This window comes from Bos indicus x Bos taurus, chromosome 21, assembly GCF_003369695.1.
Source record: "Bos indicus x Bos taurus breed Angus x Brahman F1 hybrid chromosome 21, Bos_hybrid_MaternalHap_v2.0, whole genome shotgun sequence".
In the NCBI taxonomy this organism is placed as follows: domain Eukaryota; kingdom Metazoa; phylum Chordata; class Mammalia; order Artiodactyla; family Bovidae; genus Bos; species Bos indicus x Bos taurus.
This window is the reverse complement of record NC_040096.1, coordinates 23,182,281-23,204,675: the sequence shown is the minus strand read 5'-3', so window position 1 is coordinate 23,204,675 and position 22,395 is coordinate 23,182,281. Positions and strand designations below refer to the sequence as shown.

Genomic DNA, 22,395 nt, shown 5'->3' with positions numbered 1-22,395 from the left:
GAGCTGTGGCAACTCCTGTGGGGCCCTCTCTCAGAATAGGGTCAGTGGGTCTCCCTGCAGCTCCCTTCCTGGGTCACCGTGCTCCGTCTGAGCCGGAACAGCCGCTTCCTTGGCAGAGGCCTGACCATGGAGACCAGGGCTGCAGCCACCGAGGGTGTGGCCAGCTGAGCCCACCCACTGTGCTCTCCCAACATCCCTGCATCTCTGGTTGTATGTTGTTGTTGTTCAGTCACTCTCAGAAGGTCACAGCTGGACCACCAGAGGCTGCCCTCTGTCCTGACCAGAGCACCTCTGCCTCTCCATCCCCCTCCCCCATCCTTTGCACCCAAAGATCCTGTCCTTGGCCCCTCTGTTGTCCTCTTCAAGCTGTGGGAGGGTGTTTTGGAGTTGCTTTTGTCATTCTGGAGGAGAGGTGCTGGCTGCAGTGGCGACTTCTTCCACTGTTTCTAGATCATCTGATAATGTCTAATGCGAGCTTCCTAAGGATAAAAATCACCTGGAGCTCTTGTTAAAAAATAGAGCTGGAACTTCCCTGGTTATCCAGCAGTTAAGAATCCTCCTTCCAATGCAGGGAATGTGTGTTCAATCCCTGGTCCAGAAAGATGCCGCATGTCATGGGGCAACTAAGCCCATGCTCTGCCACAACCACTGATCCCTGACTCTAGAGCCTGTGCTCCACAACAAGAGAAACCGCCGCAGTGAGAAGCCCATGCATGGAAACTGGAGAGTAGCCCCCGCTCGCTGCAACTCGAGAAAGCCCAAGTGCAGCGACAAAGACCCACAACCAAAAATTAATTAATTTAAAAGATAGAACTATGAAGGCCCCTTCCCTGCACAGCCAGGTTCCCATGGGGCTAAGTTGGGGCCCAGGAACTTGTATTTTTACTGAGTGCCGCAGCTAATTCCTATCAGAGATTTAGGAAACACTAGTCTAAGGGTGCTAAACCCAGACCCAATCCATCCTCCCCAGTGTGGAGGACACAAGGGAAAGCCTGACCCCCTCCCCTGGGAGGGCTCCTGCCTGACCGTGGGTCCCTGCCCAGCTTGTTAGTGCTCTGTGCAAAGGAAGCAGAGATTTTAGCTTAATTCTCTTTTTTAAATTGAGGTATAATTGACATGTAACATTGTTAGTTTCAGTAGACAACAACGATTTGGTATTTGTATACTTTGCATAATTCGATCCTTTTAGAAAGATTTTCTGTATTCCTGCCCTTTCAGTCGCTCCCTCCTCTTAAACATACAGAACTCCAGGTGAGCAAGTGTTTTCCTTTCTGGTGTTGTATGGTTAGCAAAACGTGGCACCGAGTGTACAGATGCAAGGCTTTCCCGTGTGGATTGATTAGGCGGGCTGGTATTCACGGGCACACACATGCTCCCCAACGGCTGGTCCCCCTCTCAACAACAGATGCAGAACACTACAGTGAGAATATTCCTTTGTTTCCACAGCTGTCATCCTGTGGCCAGAAGCCTGTCAGTTTGGGACTGAGTGGGTGGGTGAACCTGGTCACTGTGGCAGGAAGACAAGCGTCCTTATGATCCACACCCCGGAGGCTCTTAAACTGCTCCTGGGACCTACAGGGGAACGTTTCAGGGGGCTGGGAGTGCTGAGCTCTGTCCCTTCTGGAAAGCTGAACTCTAGAAACAGCTGCATTGAAGTAGCAGGAAGAGCGTGCCCTTGGCTTTTATTCATTCAGAGAAATAGTCATGAGGAAGTTTCTGCATTATCTACAGTCACAGTTGATGGCTAATGCTGGTATTCATGGTGTTATTCAGTATCTCTTGCATGGGGTGCAAATGCCTAGTAAATTGCTTTTCTAGGATACAGTTTCTCTCTTAAGAAAGGGTTTCCTTTCCAATAATGAGCCTTGTTTAGTCAGGATGGGTTCAGAGATGACTTTACCTAAAACCACTCCTTTCAGAGACCAGAGCACCTAAAATTCACTTTTTCCTTTTGATTTTATCTTCTGTTTCCACTTGGGTGTCCCATTCATTTATGTTGTCTCTTTGAATTGTGAGGATTAAAAAAATTAATTTTTCTAATTTTAATTTAATTTTTTGTCTCTCATAAGTGCTTACTAAATCGATAGCATTTTATGAATGAGAGGATTATTTTTACATCCTGGTGTGGTGGCTTCCCCCCACCCCCATTTTGTCTTATTCGGAAAGGATTTTCCAGCCAGTTAACCTGAATTACCTTTCTTCAAAAATAATTATATTTTAAGAAATTATATTTTGTAATGAGTCTGTGATTTATTTTGTGCTACTTTGTGAAGCAGACACATTAAAATATGAAATGCAGTGAAATCCATTATAATTTTTATTCATCTGCCTTATTAATGCTATTGTCAAGATCTAATTAATTCCTCACTTAATAGAAACATAGACACCGTGCTAATTTGGTTAATAATCACATTAAGAGTTTACAGGCGTCTGAGTGAAAAAAGCAACAATGCAGAGACAAGAATAGCAAAAGAGATTTAATGAATACTGCATAAAACCCAAAGATTTGTAAGTTGGAAACATAAAACTTTAAGGCCCAGTCAATTATGAATGAATGCATCATTCATAAAATGCTGCAAATATCAGTAGTATTTAGTAGAAATACAGTTGTTGCTTAGTTGGTAAGTCATGTCCCCATAACTGTAGGGGACACAATTACATGGACTGTAGCCCACCAGGCTCCTCTGTCCATGGGATTTCCCAGGCAAGAATACTGGAGTGGGCTGCCATTTGCCCCTCCAGGGCATCTTCCCAACCCAGGGATTGAACCTGCATCTCCTGCTTGGCAGATGGATTCTTTACCACTGAGCCACCTGGGAAGCCCATAGAAATATAGTATGAAGTCACAAATGGTTTGCAAAATCTTAAAACTGTTGCAGAATCCCTACCTGCCAATGCATTTGTTGCAAAGCCCTAAAAACTGCCAAGAGGATATCAGAAAAAGAACAGGACCCTTGACCAGGATGTAAAAACACGGCACCAGGAGTTGCCTTTTAAGCAAATTGCTCATTAAGCCAATTGCCCCTCAGCCTCAGGGTGTTGGGTTTCAGTAACCACTCCTCAGGTGTCTGCTTTTTTCCTCCTCTCTTCCCTTTTCTTGTTTTCATTGTTCTCATGCATATGTATCTTTCCCCATAAATGATTAAAATCTTAGGTGGCTTAGAAATCATAAATTATACATGAAGCCATGTTCCATCAACTCACGGGCCGTCTCTCCTCTTGCAGAGAACAGCCCATCTTCACTACCCGAGCGCATGTCTTCCAGATCGACCCCAACACCAAGAAGAACTGGGTGCCTGCAAGCAAGCAGGCTGTTACCGTCTCCTACTTCTACGATGTCACAAGAAACAGCTATCGGATCATCAGTGTGGATGGAGCCAAGGTACCATTTCACCGGCTCATTTGAACCTTCCCAGTCACTTATTTTTCATCAAAAGCAATATGATACATTTTTAAGGTTCACTTACTGTATGTCCTACAAACATATCCAACTCTGTGCGACCCCATGGACTGTAGCCGCCGGGCTCCTTTGCCCGTGAAATTCTCCAGGCAAGAATACTGGAGTGGGTAGCCACTCCCTTCTCCAGTAATATGTCTTGCAAACAGATTGTACCTTCTTTTTTTCCCCCTGTACTGTACAGCAGGTTCTGTATTTTATACATAGTAATATATGTCTGTCAATCCCAATCTCCCAATTCATGCCACCCCGCTTTTTCCCTCTTGGTGTCCATACATCTCTCTACCTGTGTCTCTATTTCTGCCCTGCAAATAAGTTCATCTGTACCATTTTTCTAGATTCCACATATATGCATTAATATACGATATTTGTTTTTCTCTTTCTGACTTACTTCATTCTGTATGACATTTAAAAGAATAGATTTCCTTGTTAGCACATTGTCTTCATAAGTAGCATTTTAATTCCATTTTGATAATTCTACCAAGGACCTATAATGTCCTTAATCTCTCCCATTATGGTTAGATACTGAAGTGGCTTTCAGTTTTTTCACTATTATAGATAATGAGCATCTTCATGAAACAGATAACCCTTGTTTGTTCATTGTGCTTATTGCTTTTTTAAATAAATAAAGAATTTGGCTGCTCCGGGTCTTAGTTTCTGCATGTGAACTCTTCATTGCAGCCATGGGATCTAGTTCCCTGACCAGGGATCAAACCTGGGCCCCCTATATTGGAAGCATGGAGTCTTAGCCACTGGACCACCACAGAAGTCCCATGCCTATTGCTTTCTTTTGGATAATTCCTTAGAACAGATTCCTGGAAGTAATATTATAGGTCAAGATATTAACACTTTATGGCTCTTGATGAATATTGCCAAGTGGGTTTCCAAAGAGTTCTGTCCTCCAGCCTGTATGAGAATGCCAGTTTATTGCATCCTTGCCAGCCTTAGGTATAAGATCTTGTTTGGTTTTGGTGTTATTAGCTATGGGAGTTGAATTTTATTAAGTGGTTTTATAGTATTTCTTGAAAAATTTTTTTCCTGGTGTTTTCATTATTCTGCCGTCTTCCTCAATATTTTAAAAGATATTTATTTCTTTATTTCACTGCACCAGGTCTTAGCTGTGGCATTTAGGTTCTAGTTCCCTAACCAGTGATTGAGCCCAAGTCTCTTATGTTGGGAGCTCAGAGTCTTAGCCACTGGACCCCCAGGGAAATCCCTTCCTCAGTATTTTGCCATATTATTATGGGAGCAGAGTAAAGGAGGGTTATCAATAGACATATCACCAAGTTTACAAAAGAAAAGAGCTAGACTCGATGCTTCATAGTTTCTTCTGTGTCTTTAATCTGTGTTCATCCTGATGGACATTTTCACATGGATTATCTGCTGTCACCAGAAATTCAGTGTATCTGAAGCTGAATACCCTTATTTGTCCTCTAAACCACCTCTCCATTTTCCCAGTCATTTGTTGCCAGAAAATATTTTTAAAAAGAAAGCAAATGGAAAAGCGCAGGATCAGTTCCCTTTTAGTTGATCAAATGAAAGCCGGACTCACGTTTATGCCTCGTTCTAGATTTCAAGGCCATAACTCTTGTCCTGGTACAGTCTTGCTCAGACTGTTGCAGTAGCCTTCTGACTGGCCTCCTCCTGCCTGCAGTGTGTCTGGTCAGTGCTCCTAGGCAGTTGGAAGCAGGGGAGTTTTGGGTGCAGGCTGGTTGCAGAATGGGGCCTGGCTGTGGGCTCCTCCCTCCATGACCCCCACGACCATGGAGCAGGAAGCCTCCATTGAGGATCCCCCAGGAACAGTCTGAGAGCTCGTGGTGCCCTGGATCTTTTGATGAGGCTCCCGTCTTCAGGCAAATTCTCCCTTCAGCTTAAGTTCTCTAAAGGCCTCCTTTGTACTCTCAGCACCGCTGAGGTTGCAGATAGAGGAGCTTGGCCTCGCAGTCCTCTCTCTTCCTTCAGGTTGCCACAGCTCTTACTCATATTTTACGCTGAGTTCACCCTGCTGTTGAGGCTTGACAGACTGCTGCCTGTGCCCAGGTCCTCAGATACCAGCTCCCAGCTCTCTGAGTTAGGGCACACTTCCCGCTGCAAGCTGGGTGATCAGGTGTGGCAGGGATCTGGTGAGCACTAAGGGAGTGTGCAAGTGCCTGGCGCATAGTAGGTAGGCACCTTGTGTCTGAGGATTGAGTATCTGGAAGGTGCTTTTATTTTTTTTCCTTCCTCTGGGAAACATGGTGATAATGCCGTTGTGTTACCGCTTTCCTTCTCTGTGCTTTTGGACTGGAATCTCCTAGACTCTTGCCAGGATGTTCTGCTCAGGGTGGTGAGTCAAGCTGTCTCGCTTTCTTTTATCTGTAGATCCTGTCAGTTCATCCTCCATCCCTTGAGATGGGTTTGCACTTTTGTCAGCTGAGTTATCCAAGGATAGAGTGGGCTTAAATACAGATCAAATGACTTTCCTAGAGAAAGTGTTTTAGTCCTATTAGCTGGGCTCTGAGTAATGTGTCAGCGTGTCAGCCACTGCAGCGCACAGCTCTGCAGCTCCTGAAGCTGTGACAGTGGTGGGGTCAGAGCCAGAGGAGCCAACTCTGAGCAATCGGATGGGTGGAGGGCCCCCACTACAGAACAGAGTTAGTTCAGGCTCAGTGTGGGGCCTCCATCAAGTTAGGAGTCACTTAAAAAGTGGGAAAGGGGGCACTTCCCTCATGGTCCAGTGGCTAAGATGCTGCACTCAGCACTCCTGAGTTCGATCCCTGGTCATGGAACTAACAAAGATTCCCTTCTTTATGTGCCCCAATGAAGATTGAAGATCATGAGTGCCACAGCTAAGACCTAGTGCTGCCAAAAAGAAAGTGAGAATGGGGAACTCAGGCTGTGGGGTGCCCCTGGAATCCAGCACTGGAGCCCAAGGATCTCCAGCCACCCCTCCTATGATGCCCAACCACCCGGAGTTCCAGGGGCCCACCTAGAGCTTCTGCCTAAGCAGCAGGGCACATGCACTGTGACTGGGCCTTGTTCTGCAAAAAGGGAGTGTCCTGTGATGGAGCAGAAGGCCCAGGTAGCGGGAGGGGCTGGCCTTAGTTGTTCAGTGACTGTGAATGGCACTTGGGGCTGAGGGTAGGGGATGAGTGTCCTGTCCTGAGAGCTGGAGCACAGGATACCAGACAGGGATCCCCAGGCCGCCTCGGCCCTGCCGGACCTTTCCTGGAGCTGCTCGGCCAGTTCTAGGTCAGCTCCTGCACCTCCAGTTGCTCCACACATCAGGTGAGACATGTAGAAGGACCCCAGCATGGCGATGGCCACCACCCAGTCTTATGCACCTTCCTCCTCCCAACCCATGGCTGAATTCCTTAGCTCCACAGCCCCAGCCTCCACCCTGCTCCAGTGATCCAGATGGATCTCCTTCCTTTCTTCCCAGGGACTGGAGCGGGGCACAGTATGCTGACCTGAGCCAGGGTCGTGCCACTCTTGTCCACTGCCCATCTGCATCCCACCCCTGCTTCCAGCTCCCCAGCTCTGTGTCCCACCACGTTGGGACAACTCCGCTTTGTTTTAGGCTTTTGCTTCCAAGTGTTATCTGAACTGCGATGACAGATGGTCAGGTGCTTTGAGCCTTGGGGGCTGTGTCTTGGCCCACGGGCTGCAGCTCTGACCTTGGGCCTCCTGTCCTGCCTCTCTCTCCTGGCCTGGCCATATCAGGTCTTGTGCTTGATGCTGCTGGGCCAGCTGTCCCTCTGCTGCTGCGGGCTGGAGGGGAAGCCTGCTCTGCCCCTCCCAGATGAAGGAGTGCATTTGCTTCAGGGACAGGCTGCCGGTGTGAACAGGACTCGAAGGTTGTGGTGAGCAAAGGCCACAGCCGTGGAGCCCACCATGGGCACCCTGCAGAGCAGGGCTCCCCGTGAAGTGAGGAGGTGCAGCAGCAGCTGTCACAGCTGTTGTTTGCAGTGGGCACAGCGGCCCCTCTGCCCTCTCCCAGCACTTGCCGTGCTGTCCTTGGGGAAGGCTGCCAGGAGGCCCCCTCCTTCCCCTGAGAGCTGTGGGTGCTGCTTATCATAGGAGAAACCTATGCTCAGACCTGTGTCTCCTCCTTCCTGAAACACTGAGGTGCTTGCTTCTTCCAGGGAGAGTATTTCACACCTCAGTCACAGTTGCCCCTCAAGGCATATGTTGGTGGGAATACATAGCTCCAGCGCTGCCTGGGGGCTCTGTGGATCCATTTCTGGGAGGGAGGGCTTCCAGGAGACTGTGCTCTTGGAGGAGCAGGCCTGGCTTACCTGTGGGGTCCCAGCACCAAGCTAGAGTGGGCGACGCCATAGATGTGGTGGCGGATGGGGTCAGGCCTGCAGGAGGTGTGCCATGTCCACAGGCCAAGAGGAGGGTCACCACCAAGACGGAGCCAGGATGGAAACCTCAGCACATCACCCCAGGTCAGCCCTGCGCATAGACAGAGGAGAGCCACGTGAGGCTACCTCCCACCTCTCAGCTTCCCGGAGCCCTAATACAAGCCGTCATATCACCCACAGCCACAACCAACAGCTGTGTGAGTGATGGCGAGCTTCTGCCCAGAACCGCCAACTCCATTATAGAGGAACTCCGTTCCCAGAGCATTTGTTAATTGAGCCATCGAAGCGCTTGATTTCATTGTGCTGTTGGCACTCTTTGCAGACAGCGTTAATCATTGCCATCCTTATGAGAAATTGCCTGCACCCGTGGACAGGATCTGCCTGGAGCAGGTGTTTCTCCCAGGGGCTCTGGATGGCTCTCCTGCCCTTGGTTCTCAGTTATTTATAGGATCACAGAAGCCTGTATCAGAAGAGACCATAGAGGTCATCCAGTCTAGAAATATTTAGCAGCACATGCTATGTTCTGCATGATCACCAATGTTCAGAAGATACAAGCCCTGAAACTCTGACTAGTTTGGTGTTTTCTTCTAGGAATGGAAATTGCTTTCAAGAACACAGTCAGGGTCCCCTTCTCCACCCATTATTATGATTGTTGTTGTTGTTCAGTCACTAAGTCATGTCCAACTCTTTGCAACCTCATGGACCATGGTATGCCAGGCTCCCCTGTCTTTTACTATCTCCCAGAGTTTGCTCAAGCTCATGTCCATTGAGTCAATGGTGCCATCCAACCATCTCATCCTCTGTCACCCCCTTTTCCTCTTGCCCTCAATCTTTCCCAGCATCGGGGTCTTTTCCAATGAGTTCACTCTTCACATCAGGTGACCAAAGTATTGGAGCCTCCACTTCAGCATCAGTCCTTCCAGTGAATATTCAGAGTTGATTTTCTATAGCACTGACTTGTTTGATCTCCTTGCAGTCCAAAGGACTCTCAAGAGTCCTCTCCAGCACCACAATTCAAAAGCATCAATTCTTGGGTGCTCAGCCTTCTTTATGGTCCAACTCTCACATTATAGTTTCCTCTTTTGAATCAATATAGACCACTTTCTATTAAGGGAGCAAACATAGGAAAGGTTCTCAGCACATAGTAGGATTTCAGTGAATGTTGGTTTCTTTTCTTTCCTGACTTTTTTAAAATAAAAAATAATAAAAGCATCTATTGATAGGAATTCCCTGGCGGTCCAGCGGTTAAGACTCTACATTTCTAATGTACGGGGCACGGGTTTGATCCTTGGTCAGGGAACTAAGATCCTACATGCCATGCACCGTGGCCAACATATTTTTTAAAAATGTTTTTTAAAATAGTCTATTCATACCTTTTCTGGAAGCAGGCACCAGGTCTTTTAATTGCTATAAGTCACTCCCAGCCTCTTGTGGAAAATTTCTAAGTCCTTCCAGCTTCTCTCTCCTTGGATTGAGGAAAACTTGCCTTGAAAAGGAATCCACGGGACCTGCCTCACATTTTGCGACAAGCAGCCTCCTCTGAAGTCTGGAGCCAGACGGGAGACTGGGGGCACTTAGCTTTTTTGCTTCTTCCAAGTACCTCTTAATGGCATGTGTTCTGTGCATTTTCTGAAAAGTTGATTTCAGGGCTCTGCAGGAATTGAGTCTTTACCAAGGAGTCTCTTTTTTTCCTTCATGAAAGTTTCAGAGAGAATTCACAGAAAAAGAAAGGAGTAGGCATAGGGGTCAGGAGTCCACATTAAACGTTGTGCTTTAATCTTTTTTTTTTTTTTCTTTTTTGGCCACAGCGCAAGGCATGTGGAATCTTGTTTCCCTGACCAGGGATTGAACCCTGATTGCCTGCAGTGAAAGTGCAGGGCCTTAGCCACTGGACTACCAGGGAAGTCCCAAGGCCAGGACTCTGGACTCCTTCCTGTTTGTGCCTTTGGCCAGCAGAATCCCAGGCACACAGTGAATGTTCAGTGAGCGCTTGTGGAATGAGTGATCACCTCCGCATTCATCCTCTACTCTTCTTCACTCGCTCTGGTCCCCAGGGGGCTGCCCTGTTGATGACATTGGAGGGCTTGCGGGGCCACTGGCTTCTGGTTGGCTCTGGTGGGTGGTGGGAAATCAGAATGGCAGAGTTGAGGGCATTTGTCCTGTGGGCTTCCTCTCCTGGGGGCTCACCATGTGCTGGTGTGGCCCTCAGCAGAAGGTCACCTCTCTTGTTAACACAGCCTGTGCTCCATGACTCACATCCCACAGCCTCTTCACTCCCTCATCCTTTATTTTATTAATTAATTTATTTTTAATTTGGGGAATGCACTGTGAGGCATGTGGGATATTGGTTCCCTGACCAGGGATGGAACCCATGCCCCCTACAGTGGAAGCATGGAGTCTTCACCACCGGACCACCAGGAAATTCCCACACCTCCTCATCCTTTAAAGCCAAAGGGCAGCAGCAACAGCTAGCCCCGGATCCCTGCACTGTCCTTACAGTCTCCATGCACCCAGCTCACACCTGCCTAATTAATCTGTCAATCAACTCTCCACCAATTATCCCAATCGGAGTGTACCTTTACTTTCCTGTGGGAAAGCAGCAAGCCCCCACTGCTCATGAAGATTTTAAGTGATTTGAGGTGGGCCCCGGGGCTCCAGGCACTTAGAATGGTGAGCAGCTGTGTTCTTCAGAGGATTTGTGACACGGCTAGGCATTCAGGACAATCGGATGCACAACAGCTTTGGGATAATAAATAGCAGTTCTGGAAACTATTCTCTCCTTAGGAGAGACTCTCTCCCACTGATAACTTGTGAAATCTTATTTTAGGCCAACTGCCTGTTTTTAAGTCTCTAAAATTGCCCCTTATCATGGTGGTGTGTGTATGACTCAGTGTGGGATGAGCCAGAAGAGGAAGAACTCAGGACCACATGAAACAGTGGGGGAGGTAGGCTTTACATACGAGCTTTGCCAACAGAGGGTGTTTTTAAGGACTCCCTTGGGTGTCTAATTCAGTGTTTCAGCATCAACTCTTTGGGCTATTTCTCTGCAGGTGATCATCAACAGCACAATCACGCCCAATATGACTTTCACCAAAACGTCACAGAAGTTTGGGCAGTGGGCGGACAGCAGAGCCAACACGGTGTTTGGTTTGGGGTTTTCCTCGGAGCAACAGCTGACAAAGGTAATCAGGTGGTCCTCCCCACAGCACCATGAGTGCCACTGTCCGATGCGTAGTTGCCTGTCAAGGGATCCAGCACTGCCACTGGTGAGCAGGTTCCTCTGTGGCCTTCAGCCTCTCCCCTCGTGGAACTGCAGGGCTGCCAGACCAGATGACCTTTTAGAAATCACCAGGTTCCTTAAAAAGGGAGGAGGGTTCAGGATGGGGAACACATGTATACCTGTGGTGGATTCACTTTGATGTTTGGCAAAACTAATACAATTATGTAAAGTTTAAAAATAAAATAAAATTAAAAAAAAAAAAAATGGAGATGTAGTTTGGAGAGGGAAAACGTCTCTAAAAATGCTGCATCCCAGCCTCAGGACTAGCTTTGCCTAGTGTCCACAACCCCCCACCACCCCAGCTCCCTGCACCCAGGGTTTGTCTGACAGCCAGCAATGTCAGTGACTCTATGGTTGGAGCCCTCAGAGAAAGGGAGCAAGGTGATGCTCGGTAAGAGTTTTGAAAAGTTTCGGCTCCCAATTTCCAACATGCATGCAGGTGGCGGGGGTGTTTCCTACAGCACCAAACAGTTCTCAGCCCCCTGTGGGTGTCCTGCAATGCACCTCAATTTGACACTGTCTACCTGGAAGTAGTGTCTGCTCCCACAGGTTTAGGACTCAGTCCTACGAGATCCCCCCTACTTCAGACTCCCAACTGTCACCTGTGTTTCTAACTGACCGATCCCCTTCCTAAGGTTTAATTAATTTGCTAGAGCTGCTTATAGGGATTCCCTCATAGCTCAGTCCAGAGAAGGCAATGGCACCCCACTCCAGTACTCTTGCCTGGAAAATCCCATGGACGGAGGAGCCTGGTGGGCTGCAGTCCATGGGGTCTCGAAGAGTCGGACACGACTGAGCGACTTCACTTTGACTTTTCACTTTCATGCATTGGAGAAGGAAATGGCAGCCCACTCCAGTGTTCTTGCCTGGAGAATCCCAGGGACAGGGGAGCCTGGTGGGCTGCCGTCTATGGGGTCGCACAGAGTCGGACACGACTGAAGTGATTTAGCAGCAGCAGCAGCATAGCTCAGTCAGTAAATAATCTGCCTGCAATGTGGGAGACTCAGGTTCGACTCCTGGGTGGGTAAAATCCCCTGGAGAAGGAAATGGCAACCCACTCCAGTATTCTTGCCTGGAGAATCCAATGGACAGAGGAGCCTGGTGGGCTACAGTCCATGGGTCGCAATAGTCAGTCACGGATTAGCAACTAAACCAGCACCAGCACCAGAGCTTCTTATAGAACTCAGAGAAGCGTTTTGCTTACTAGGTTCAGTTCACTCAGTTGCTCAGGTTACCAGTTTTTAAAAGGGTATATGTCAGGAACAGCTGGTTGAAAGAGATGTTCAGGGCGAGGTGCGGGGGAAGGACGGAGCTTCCACACCCTCTCTGAAGTATGCCCCTCTTCCCATATCTCTCCGTGTTCACCCACCCAGAAGCTCTCCAAACACCATCCTTTTGGAGTTTTATGGAAGCTTTATTAACTAGTCATGATTGATTACATCATCCACCTTTGGTGGTTGGTTCAGCCTCCAGCCCTCTCCCCTCCCCAGAGGGACTAAAAGTCCCCCACCACCTCCACCTGTATTCATGATTGGTCCCCCTGGCAAACAGCCCCCATCCTTAGGTCCTTTCCAGAAGTCACCTCGTTAACATAAACCCCGTTTTGATGGAAAGGGGGTTGTTCTAAATCACAAGACACCCATTTCTCCCCTATGGCTCTGAACTCAGAACTGAGGACAAGAAACCAAATACGACAAAAGATGCTCTCACTGCCCAGGAGCCCATGGAGGAAGACCAATATGTGCATTTCTTATATGTCACAATGTCACAAGCTCTTAACCTGAAGTCCCCACAACCCTTCAAATGTCACCCAACGTTCTGTGTGTGTGTTGCTGTTTTTTCTAGGGAAAGGGTTCATAGCTTTGCTTTGGTGGCCCAAGGGGTCTGGGGCACTGACTGTGGATGGTTAGAAAGGTGTTGAGGAGCCGAGCAGGCTGACCACAAACAGAACAGTGAGGACTGAGGGAACAAACTGACCACTCTAAGAGGCCTCCCCTAGCCGATTGAAGGGCCAGCAGCTTGTTTTAGGAGAACAGGTTTGCCTGTAGGATGGTGGAGAGCCCTGTGTAGGTGTTGAGAATGTACTGGTTAAAAGCAAGACTGCCTAGGGACTTCCCTGGTCGTCCAGTGGTTAGGACTCCACGCTTCCACTTCAAGGGACACGGGTTCTATCCCTGACCAGGGAACCAAGATTCCACATGCTGCAATATGGCCAAAAAGGAACAAAACAAAACAAAAAGCAAGACTGCTTAGTTTGTGTGACACAAGAATTTACTGGAAGAATATCAGAGTATCCAGAGAACCCAAGAGAGAGTTGAAAATCTGAGAAGGGCTAGAGCCAGGCTGGCTTTGGGCAGCTCAGCTCCCGAACTTGTTTCTCATCCATTTCCTTGACCATCTGACTGGCTGCTGGGCAGGTGTTCATTGAGCTCCTGCTGTGCCGACACGGAGCTGGGCCCCGAGGATGCAGAGTGGGTGTCCTGTGCCCGTGCCCCTCAGAGTCCCAGATGCCTGGGGAACTCACGGAGCTTTTAGTGCAGACTGGGCTGCTTGGGTGCCCTGTGCACACTGAGAGGGACTTTCACAGAGCGGGACTGAGATGAGTCAGGAAGCCACTGTGAAAGGACTTGCTACATGCACCTTTCATTTGTCCAGTGTGTGCGTGTGTATGTGTGTGTGAACACCACATATACACACCTGCACTTTCTAAGGAGGCATCCAAACCCAGCACCTGCACCCAGCCACAAACGAGCCCCCTGATGAAGGGCACACCACAGACCGTGTTGCTCTGCGTCCCAGCTACTGAGGACGCTGCCCCTCGAAGCCCAAACCCCAGATGGCCTAGTAGCACTCTGCGCATTCTCTTATTCCAGCCCCTCATAGACGCGTTCTCTCCTGGGTACTAAAGTCTCCAGATCTCCAGGGCTCAGCATCATGGGGCAGGAAGCAGAAACCCGAAGGGTAGCTCGGGGGTGTAAACGTGGGAGGTGCCATCTCCATCTCTGGTCCCTCAGTCTCTGGACCATGGCCCTGAGGAGACGCATCCCATCCCAGGGGCCTGTGTGATGCCTGTGTTCTAACAGGCAGCACGGCAGAGTTCTGGAAGGCCTGCTGCTTGGGCTAATAGGGTTTGTGGGAGGATCGAGAATCCTGTGGTGTGCAGACCTTGCAGAGAAGCTGGTTGGTTGTTTGGAGGTGGTGCTGTGTGGTATGGAAGGCATTAAGTCAGTCTAAGGGTGGCGGGGCTGGGAGACCTGATGGTTCACAGTCCATGTCTGTTTTCTGAGGATAAATCGCTGTGTGCTCTGGAGGAAGGGCCTGGTGCAGTCAGCTTTCCCCAGGGCGCTTCCTGGTCACTTCCTGGTCACTTGGCAGAATCTAGGCCTCAGGGTGGGTCCCTGTTGTTGGCAGTTGACACTCGGCAGGGCCAGAAGTCAGAGAGGCCATGGGAGGAGGAGGTGTTGTCAAAGCCACAGTTCTATCCCTGGTACCAAGGCCAGTGTGTCCATAACCTTCTGAGCAAGTGCCTGGGGAAGAGAATGACTGGGTGTCCATAGAGCATCTTTCCTGTCCCTAGTTCTCAGGATTCTCTTTGCTGAAGGGTGGAGGCTTCAGAAAAGCATGGTCTTAGTCCGTTCAGTCTATTATAACAAAATACTATAGATGGGTGTTTAAACAGCAGCCTCTCACAGTCTTAGAGGCTGGGGTCTGAGATCAAGGTGCCAGCATGGTCAGGGTGAGGTGAAGGCCTTCTTCCGGGTTGCAGACTGTCAGCTTCTCATTGGAAGGAGGTCAGTTCCGCTCTCTGAGGTCTCATTTTTAAGGGCACTCTTCCCATTCATGGAGACTCCATCCTGTGCCCCAGTCACCTCTCAAAGGCCCCGCCTCCTAATCATCACACTGGCATTTAGGATTTCCACCTACAAGTTTGAGGGAGAACACGGACTTTCAGTCCATTCATTGCAGGCATTCATGGGGAAGGTGAATATCTCCAGCCTCTGGCTCCACTTGGACCCACTGTTATAGCCATTTCCCAAATCTCTTTGTCACTAACCCTTCAGCTTGGTTTCTTCCCAATCCCTCCCATGCAACCTGGCCCTCAACCGTGTCCCCAGGGCTCAGTGTAGTTCCCAACTCCAGGCCACCTCTGCTGTGCACACCAGGCAATGAGATGTTCAGATCATGCCACAGGGAGCATTTCCCTTTCCCTCCATCCTCCAGATAGCAGAAGGAACACGAGCAAAATCCTGACGCTGTGTAAGGGAAGCTGCAAACAGTTCACTGTTGATAGGGCACCCGGGTTTCGGGGGTGGGCAAGGCTGATTAGAGGCCAGCTCTTGAAAGGGCCTTCTGTGCCATGCCAGAGTCTCTGGACTTTATCTCACGGCCTGTGAAAGACTTTAAGCTAAGAAAGAAAATGATCAGATTTGCACTTTAGGTAGATTTTTTTTTCTGACTTCAAGACAGATTAGCTTGTTTTCATCCAGATCAGAGATGAGGAGGGCTTGCATAAGAACTGGAGAGATTTAAGAAATATTGAGGAGCTAAAGTGGCAGAATTTGGTGAGAGGATGTGGGAGGCAGAGTCTGTGGGGTAGTGATGGATGGACGATGTGATGCCATTTTCTGAAATGAGGCAGAGGAACAGGTGCTGTGAGGATCTGAGAAAATTTCTGTAAAGTGGAAGCAAGTCTGATGGTGATTTGTTGAAAGAATCATTAACCAGAACGTCTGTCGGAAGTGGCTGGTAGGGATTGCATGCCTTTTCCCTCTGAAAAAGTGCCTGGTGGAGAGAAGTGGGGTGGCGGAGCAACGCCTGCCCTGCTGAGTGACTCGTATCCAGGCTGAGAGGGCTGGAAACCTCACGATGCTGGGGAGGGGCAGATAGGGTGGCTTCTGTCAGAGATGGAGTCCTGTCTGGGGCCTCCTCCTTGGCTCACCAGCCCCTGATCCCACCCAGGGCTGGAGTTCTCCACAGAAGCTTTGAGGGTTACCTTCAGCTGCCTAGAATAACTTCTTCAATCTTCGGAGGACTCAGAGTAGCTAGGAAGGACAAAGGGGGAACGTTTCAAAGAAAAGAATTGAAAGATGGGAGAACTCAGAAGAAAAATGAGAAGTGGTTAAAGTTCCATTCTTTGTGCCTCTGAGAACTAAAGAGACCTTGGGCTGAGCCTGCATCCAGGCGTGGCCACTTCTAATTTTTCCCAGATGGAAGAAAACATCCTGTCATTAAAGAGGAGTGCCCTGTCACCCCGAGTCACCCAGGCTCCTCCAGCGGTGTTGGAGTCCCGTTCTGTGACTGTGACCTGCCATTGTCACAAAGACTTATCAAATAAGCCCTGAGATGCCTCCTTTGTTCAGAATGTTGCAAATCAACTTCTCCCCTTTCTCATTGAAGGGAACGATTAACCGCGCACTGATAAATTACCATGAAGTGAGGCTGGCAGTCTCGACAAGTGGCAATTAGTGAGCACAGAGGAACTTGGGCCCAACGGGTTCCCGAGGCATGTTGCTGAGGGGACAGCTGTGGCTGAATATTCCCAACTTCACGGAGCAGCCACCCACAGGCCTGAAAGGGGAATTGGTAATCAAACACTCTAACTAGCCTGGAAAAAGGAACTCCACTGTGGATGTTAGCATTTAAGAACACTTCATACATACTTCTTTTTTTACTCCTCCAGAAGGAAATAGATACCTTGATCTTCATGGCTCCTGTTATAAGGACCACTTCATACCAAAATCCAGAAAGTATTACAGGGACACTTTCCACTCTCTGTACAGGCTTTCCAAAACAACAGGAGCTGTGTACTCCCAAGGGTGAGCTGGAACGCTGTTCACCCACTGGAAAGGGTGTAATGCCTCAGCCTGCTGGAGAGTGTTGGAAAGGGACTTGCCTGTTCTAACAACTAGCCTGAAGCCTCTTCAGCGTTCTGAAGAGATCAGAGGAAGGAGAACCAAGTGTAAGAATGAGCCAGTCATCCAAGTTTAGACAGTTCCTGGCATCTGACCTTGATACTTTTGGCTCCATCTCATCCTGCCACGAAGGGGAGTAATCAGGTTGGAGTTGCTCGTGCTGTGATTGATCCATTATTCTTTGTTGAAAGAATAATTAACCAGAACTTCTGTCAGAAGAGACTGGTGGGGACTGCATGCCTTTTCCCCATGAAGAAGCGCCTGGTGGGAGAAGGCAGGTGCTGGGAGCGATACCTCCCCTGCCAAGTGTCTCATATCCAGAGTGATAGGGCTGGAAACCTCAAAGTGCTGGGGAAGGTCACTTCTAATTTTTTCCCAGGCAGGAGAAAATGTCCTGTCATTAAAGAGGAGTGCCTGTCTCCCTGGGTCACCCGGTCTCCTCCAGTAAGAGTTCTTACAGGAAGCCCAGAATGGTTTGAGGGTTACTGTCAGCTGCCTGGAACAAACACATTCTGCCACAAAGGGCAGTGATCCAGGATGGAGTTGCTAGCGCTGAGTGGTTGGTCCAGCTAAACCCTGAGCCCCCTAAGTGGCATTTGCTTTTCAGTTATCTCTAATTCAAATTTGCATTCTTAACGCTTCCTTCATTAACTCAGTGTCCTTGTAAGAACATTTCCTGATCTCCTACCTTTCTGATTTAAAAGGCTAACTTTTCTTTCAGTGGAGGATACTGATCATTCTTCTGATAGGTTTTAGTTAGACTGTTTGGTGGCTACAAGTAGCAAAGATCACGGTGCTTATTCTTTTCATACGGAAAAGACGTCCTGAGGCAAGCGGTTGGCATCAGTACAGTGCTCCATGATTTTGGGTGCAGGACTGTGTGTGTTTCGTTTCTTTGCTTATCCTTTTTCCTTGTGATGATAAAATGGCTTCTCAAGCTCTGTCCATCACATCTGCATTTATAGCAAGAGGGAGGAGGCAGGAGGATGGTGCCACAACAGCATCCCTGTAAACTCCTGTGGCAGATTTCTTTTGGGAACCCAGTGTCAGTCTTGGGTCCCTGGACCACCCTCCCATACCCACTTTCAGGGAGAAAAAAAGAGGCAGAGAAATGACTTACCATGATCATCTTAGATCAGTTTTTATTCTCTACCATCTAGGAAATTTCTGTTCTAGACAAATCAAGATTCTCTTAAGCTAAAAGAAAAGAAGAAATGGATTTTGAATAAGCAAATAGGTAATGTCTGCCATAGAGTCTTCAATGGCCAGGGCCCCCACCCAAAAAAAAAATGAAATAAAACAATAATTTTTCACTTTCTATCATAATATGATGATTTTGATTATTAAATTACTGCCACACATTTAAAAACTACAGAAAATGATCCTAATGAGTAAAGACATTAGAATTTGGCGTCTATTTAGAAATATTTATAGTTTGAATATTCTTTGATCCATGAGTTTTATTTATAGGAATCTATTCTAAGGAAATAATTGTAACTGCGTACAGAGAATTAGCTACAAGAGTTTTCCTCATGGCATCAGTTATAATACACCAGCCTAAATGTCCAGCTATAGAAATTAGTTAAATAAACTCCAGTATACCCTTCAGGGTAATATTGTACAGCAATTCAGATAATGTAATAAAAGATAATTACATGGAAATATTGTCATATTAATATCAAAAGTAGCGATAAAAGCGGATGTGTTGGGTTGGCCAAAAAGTTCATTCGGATTTTCTGTACGATGTTATGGAAAAACACATACGAACCTTCTGGCCAACCCAATACAATATCATTCTGTTTTTTAAAATATCTGTGTAATGGATGCATATGTACAGATAGAAAAAAGTTAAAAAAATTCACGTGGTTAGTGCTTATCTCTGGATGATGTGACTCTACGTTTTTAAAAAATATTTTTCCTGAACTATACTTACTAAATGTACAAGCATATGTGCTTTTTCATAATAAGTGGGGAAATATTAGAAAGCTTAAGACTTGGAGAGAGGAGCTTTTTCACCAAAGGACAGTGAGACTACTTGTGTCCCAACAGTTGGAGGCTCTGAGTGGAAACCTTCTCCATCCTTCTCCCAGGGCTCCCTGAACTGCTTCCAGTGTTTCATGATGATAGATAATGCTAGGATTAACATCTTTGTATAGAAGACCTTTTTTTTTTTTCTCTCAATTATTGTTGTAAGATAGTTTCACAAAAGTGATACCACTAGGCCAGTGGGTATAAATGTTTTTTCTCACTTATGATCAGTAGTTCCAAACCGCTTCTCCAAGGGGCTTCACAGTCACAACATTGCCAGGAATACCTTGCCAGCACAGGGTATCATAATTGTATTTAGTGTTCGCTAATTTAGCAGGCCAAGAATGCTGCCCCATTATTTTGCTTTTGAATTTCCAACAAGGCTGAACGATCTTTTCTTTAAGTTGCTTACTTATTCTATTTTTTTATTTGTGAGTTTTGCCGTTTATCTATTGGGATTTTCATATTTTCCTCTTCAATTTGTACAAACTGTTTTTATACTAAAGATAATGACCCTTTTTCTATTGTACTAGTCTAAAGAGAGATATTTTCCCCAGGCTGTAGTTTCCCTTCTGAGTTACTTTCTTTCTTTTTATATACAAAAGCTTTAAATTGTTAGGCAGGCAAGTCTGTCACTTTGTGATTTTCCTTTTATTTCTTCCAGGTGTAGAAAATTACCCTCACACCCCTCAAGCAGAAGTTTGATGAATGTTCAACTCTGTTTGGATCCAGATTTTACAAACACAAAACAACTTACACCTTTAACTCATCATTAATTTATCATGCTACTGGTTTGTGTAAGGATTTAAATCCATTTCCCCTCAGTTTGCCAAAATTATTGCAATTATATTTTGAATAATTTTCCTCATTAATTTATGATTCCTCCTTTGTCATAGCTAATTTTTATATAAATGGTAGGGCCCATCCTGCCACTGCTTTTTAAATGATTATTCAGGGACTTCCCTGGTTGCCCAGTGGTTAAGACTACTCTCCCAATGTAAGGGGCACAGGTTCAATCCCTGATCGGGGAGCTAAGATCCTACATGCCACATGGCACACCTTAAAAAATATATAATAATGAAAATAAATAAGTGATTATTTATTTAACTAAAATTTGTCTGATAGGGCTTATCCTACTTCATGAGATTTTGAGCTTATTTTCTGATAAAAATTCTTTTGATTATCACCCATTTAAATATAAAGTCCTCTACAGACCCAGAATTCCTTTGAAGACAGGAACTAAGTCCTTCTTAAGTATTTCAGTGTACCTAGAGATAGCTAGTTAATATTTTTGAATGAATGAATTCACCCTTTTGTGGGGCTCTGTTACTAAAATTTGTGGCTTTTTTTCCCCTCATGGCATGTGGGATCTTAGTTCCCCTATCAGGAATCAAACTCACGTCCCCTACGTTGGAAGCACAGAGTCTTAACCACTAGACCACCAGGGAAGTCCTAAGTTCGTGGTTTTAAGTCAAATCAGGGCCGTGAGAAGCTGTGCTTCCCTTTGTTGAATGCCCATCGCAAAGCCCCATCTCTCATCCTCCAGGGATCCATGGAGGTTGCATTATTATTACCCATATTTCACAGATGAAGAAAGCAAGGTGTATAGTGGTTCATTTGCCTGCATTTGAAAGAAGGATAAGGGTTAGAGCTGGGCATCTTAGCTAAGGTAGCAGTTAAGTAGGTAAATCACAGGACCCTGGAGTGTCCAGCACTGGCGTCAGATGGCTGTGTTCAGTCCCAGTGTGACCTTGGCCAGTTACGAAACCCATCTGTGCTGCATTTGCATATTGACAGTAGTAAGAGGACCTCAGAGTGGCTGTGAGTGCATAGTATAACTGTGCATATACATGTACTGTTTTGCCCTTTTTGAGATGCTCTAGACTGAACTGAACTGAACTGAACTGAGGCTGTTACTGTTCACAGGCATCCCTTGGAGATACTGTGGATTTGGTTCCAGACCACTGCAATGAAGCAGATATTGCATTAAAGCAAGTCACAAATGTTTTAGCTTCCTAGCACACATAACAGTCTTATTTGCACTATACTGTAGTCCATTAAGTGTGCACTAGGATTACGTCCAAAATAATAATGTATATACCTTAAATACATAGTGGCTTCCCTTGCAGCTCAGTTGGTAAAGAGTGTTCGTATTCCTGCAATGCAGGAGACCCGGGTTCGAGCTCTGAGTTGCGAAGATCCCCTGGAGGAGGAAATGGCAACCACTCCAGTATTCCTGCCTGGGAGATCCCATAGACAGAGAAGCCTGGCAGGCTACAGTCCATGGGGTCGCAAGAGTCAGACATGACTTAGCGACTAAACCACCACCATACCTTAAATAAAAGTACCATATGGCTAGAAATTGCCAACCGTCATCTGAGCCTTCAGTGAATGTAGTGACAACAAAGATCAGTTATCACAGATCACCATGAAAGTTTGACATACTGTGGGAATTACCAAAATGTGACACAGAGACACAAAGTGAGTAAATGCTGTTGGAAAAATGGTACTGATAGACTCCTCAGTGCAGGGTTGCTGCCAGTTTCAATCTGTAAGAAACACGGTATCCGTGAAACACGGTAAAGCGCGGTGTGCCAGTTTAATAGCGCTGTCACCTCAAGGTGACATCCTTTTGAGATGTTCTAGGCTGTTACTGCTCACAGGCATCCCTCGGAGATACTGTGGATTTGGTTCCAGACCATTGCAATGAAGCATGGCACCCCACTCCAGTACTCTTGCCTGGCGAATCCCATGGACGGAGGAGCCTGGTGGGCTACAGTCCACGGGGTCGCTAAGAGTCGGACATGACTGAGTGACTTCCCTTTCACTTTTCACTTTCATGCATTGGAGAAGGAAATGGCAACCCACTCCAGCGTTCTTTCCTGGAGAATCCCAGGGACGGGGGAGCCTGGTAGGCTGCCGTCTATGGGGTCACACAGAGTCAGACACGACTGAAGTGACTTAGCAGTAGCAGCAATGAAGCAAATATTGCGGTAAAGCAAGTCACAAAATTTTTAGCAATGATAGAGCTGTCGCCCGGGCTATTCACTCCATTAACCTCTGATTTTCTAATCCTCAGGCCTTATCTTTGCCTTAAAGGTTCCCATGACCTGCCTTGGAATTAAAGCTTTTATAATGTTCTTTTAAAGAGGAAGTGAGTAGAGTTCTATTTTAAGTACAATTCTCTTTGCAAATGGAAAATCCCATCGATAAATGTTTAACAACTGTTGTGCAAGTCTCTGGCATTCGTGTAGGCACACGAAAGTAACGGGATGTGTAGATGATCATGTAGAAATCAGATCTAGGCTCCAGTTCAGGTTTATTATTTACTAGCCATGTGACTATGGGCAAATATTAACCTCTCTAAGACTC

At 47.0% G+C, this 22,395-nt stretch overlaps 1 protein-coding gene across 2 annotated transcripts in view; it reads left to right on the top strand.

The window, feature by feature from the left end:
• The window catches only part of HOMER2 (homer scaffold protein 2), a 90,728-nt gene that overhangs the window by 49,491 nt on the left and 18,842 nt on the right, over nucleotides 1-22,395 (top strand). For both annotated transcript variants that reach the window (XM_027520970.1, XM_027520969.1), the window contains exons 2-3: nucleotides 3,226-3,382; nucleotides 10,854-10,985. In XM_027520970.1, the coding sequence (XP_027376771.1) occupies nucleotides 3,226-3,382; nucleotides 10,854-10,985 (289 nt within the window). The remainder of the gene's footprint in view (nucleotides 1-3,225; nucleotides 3,383-10,853; nucleotides 10,986-22,395) is intronic.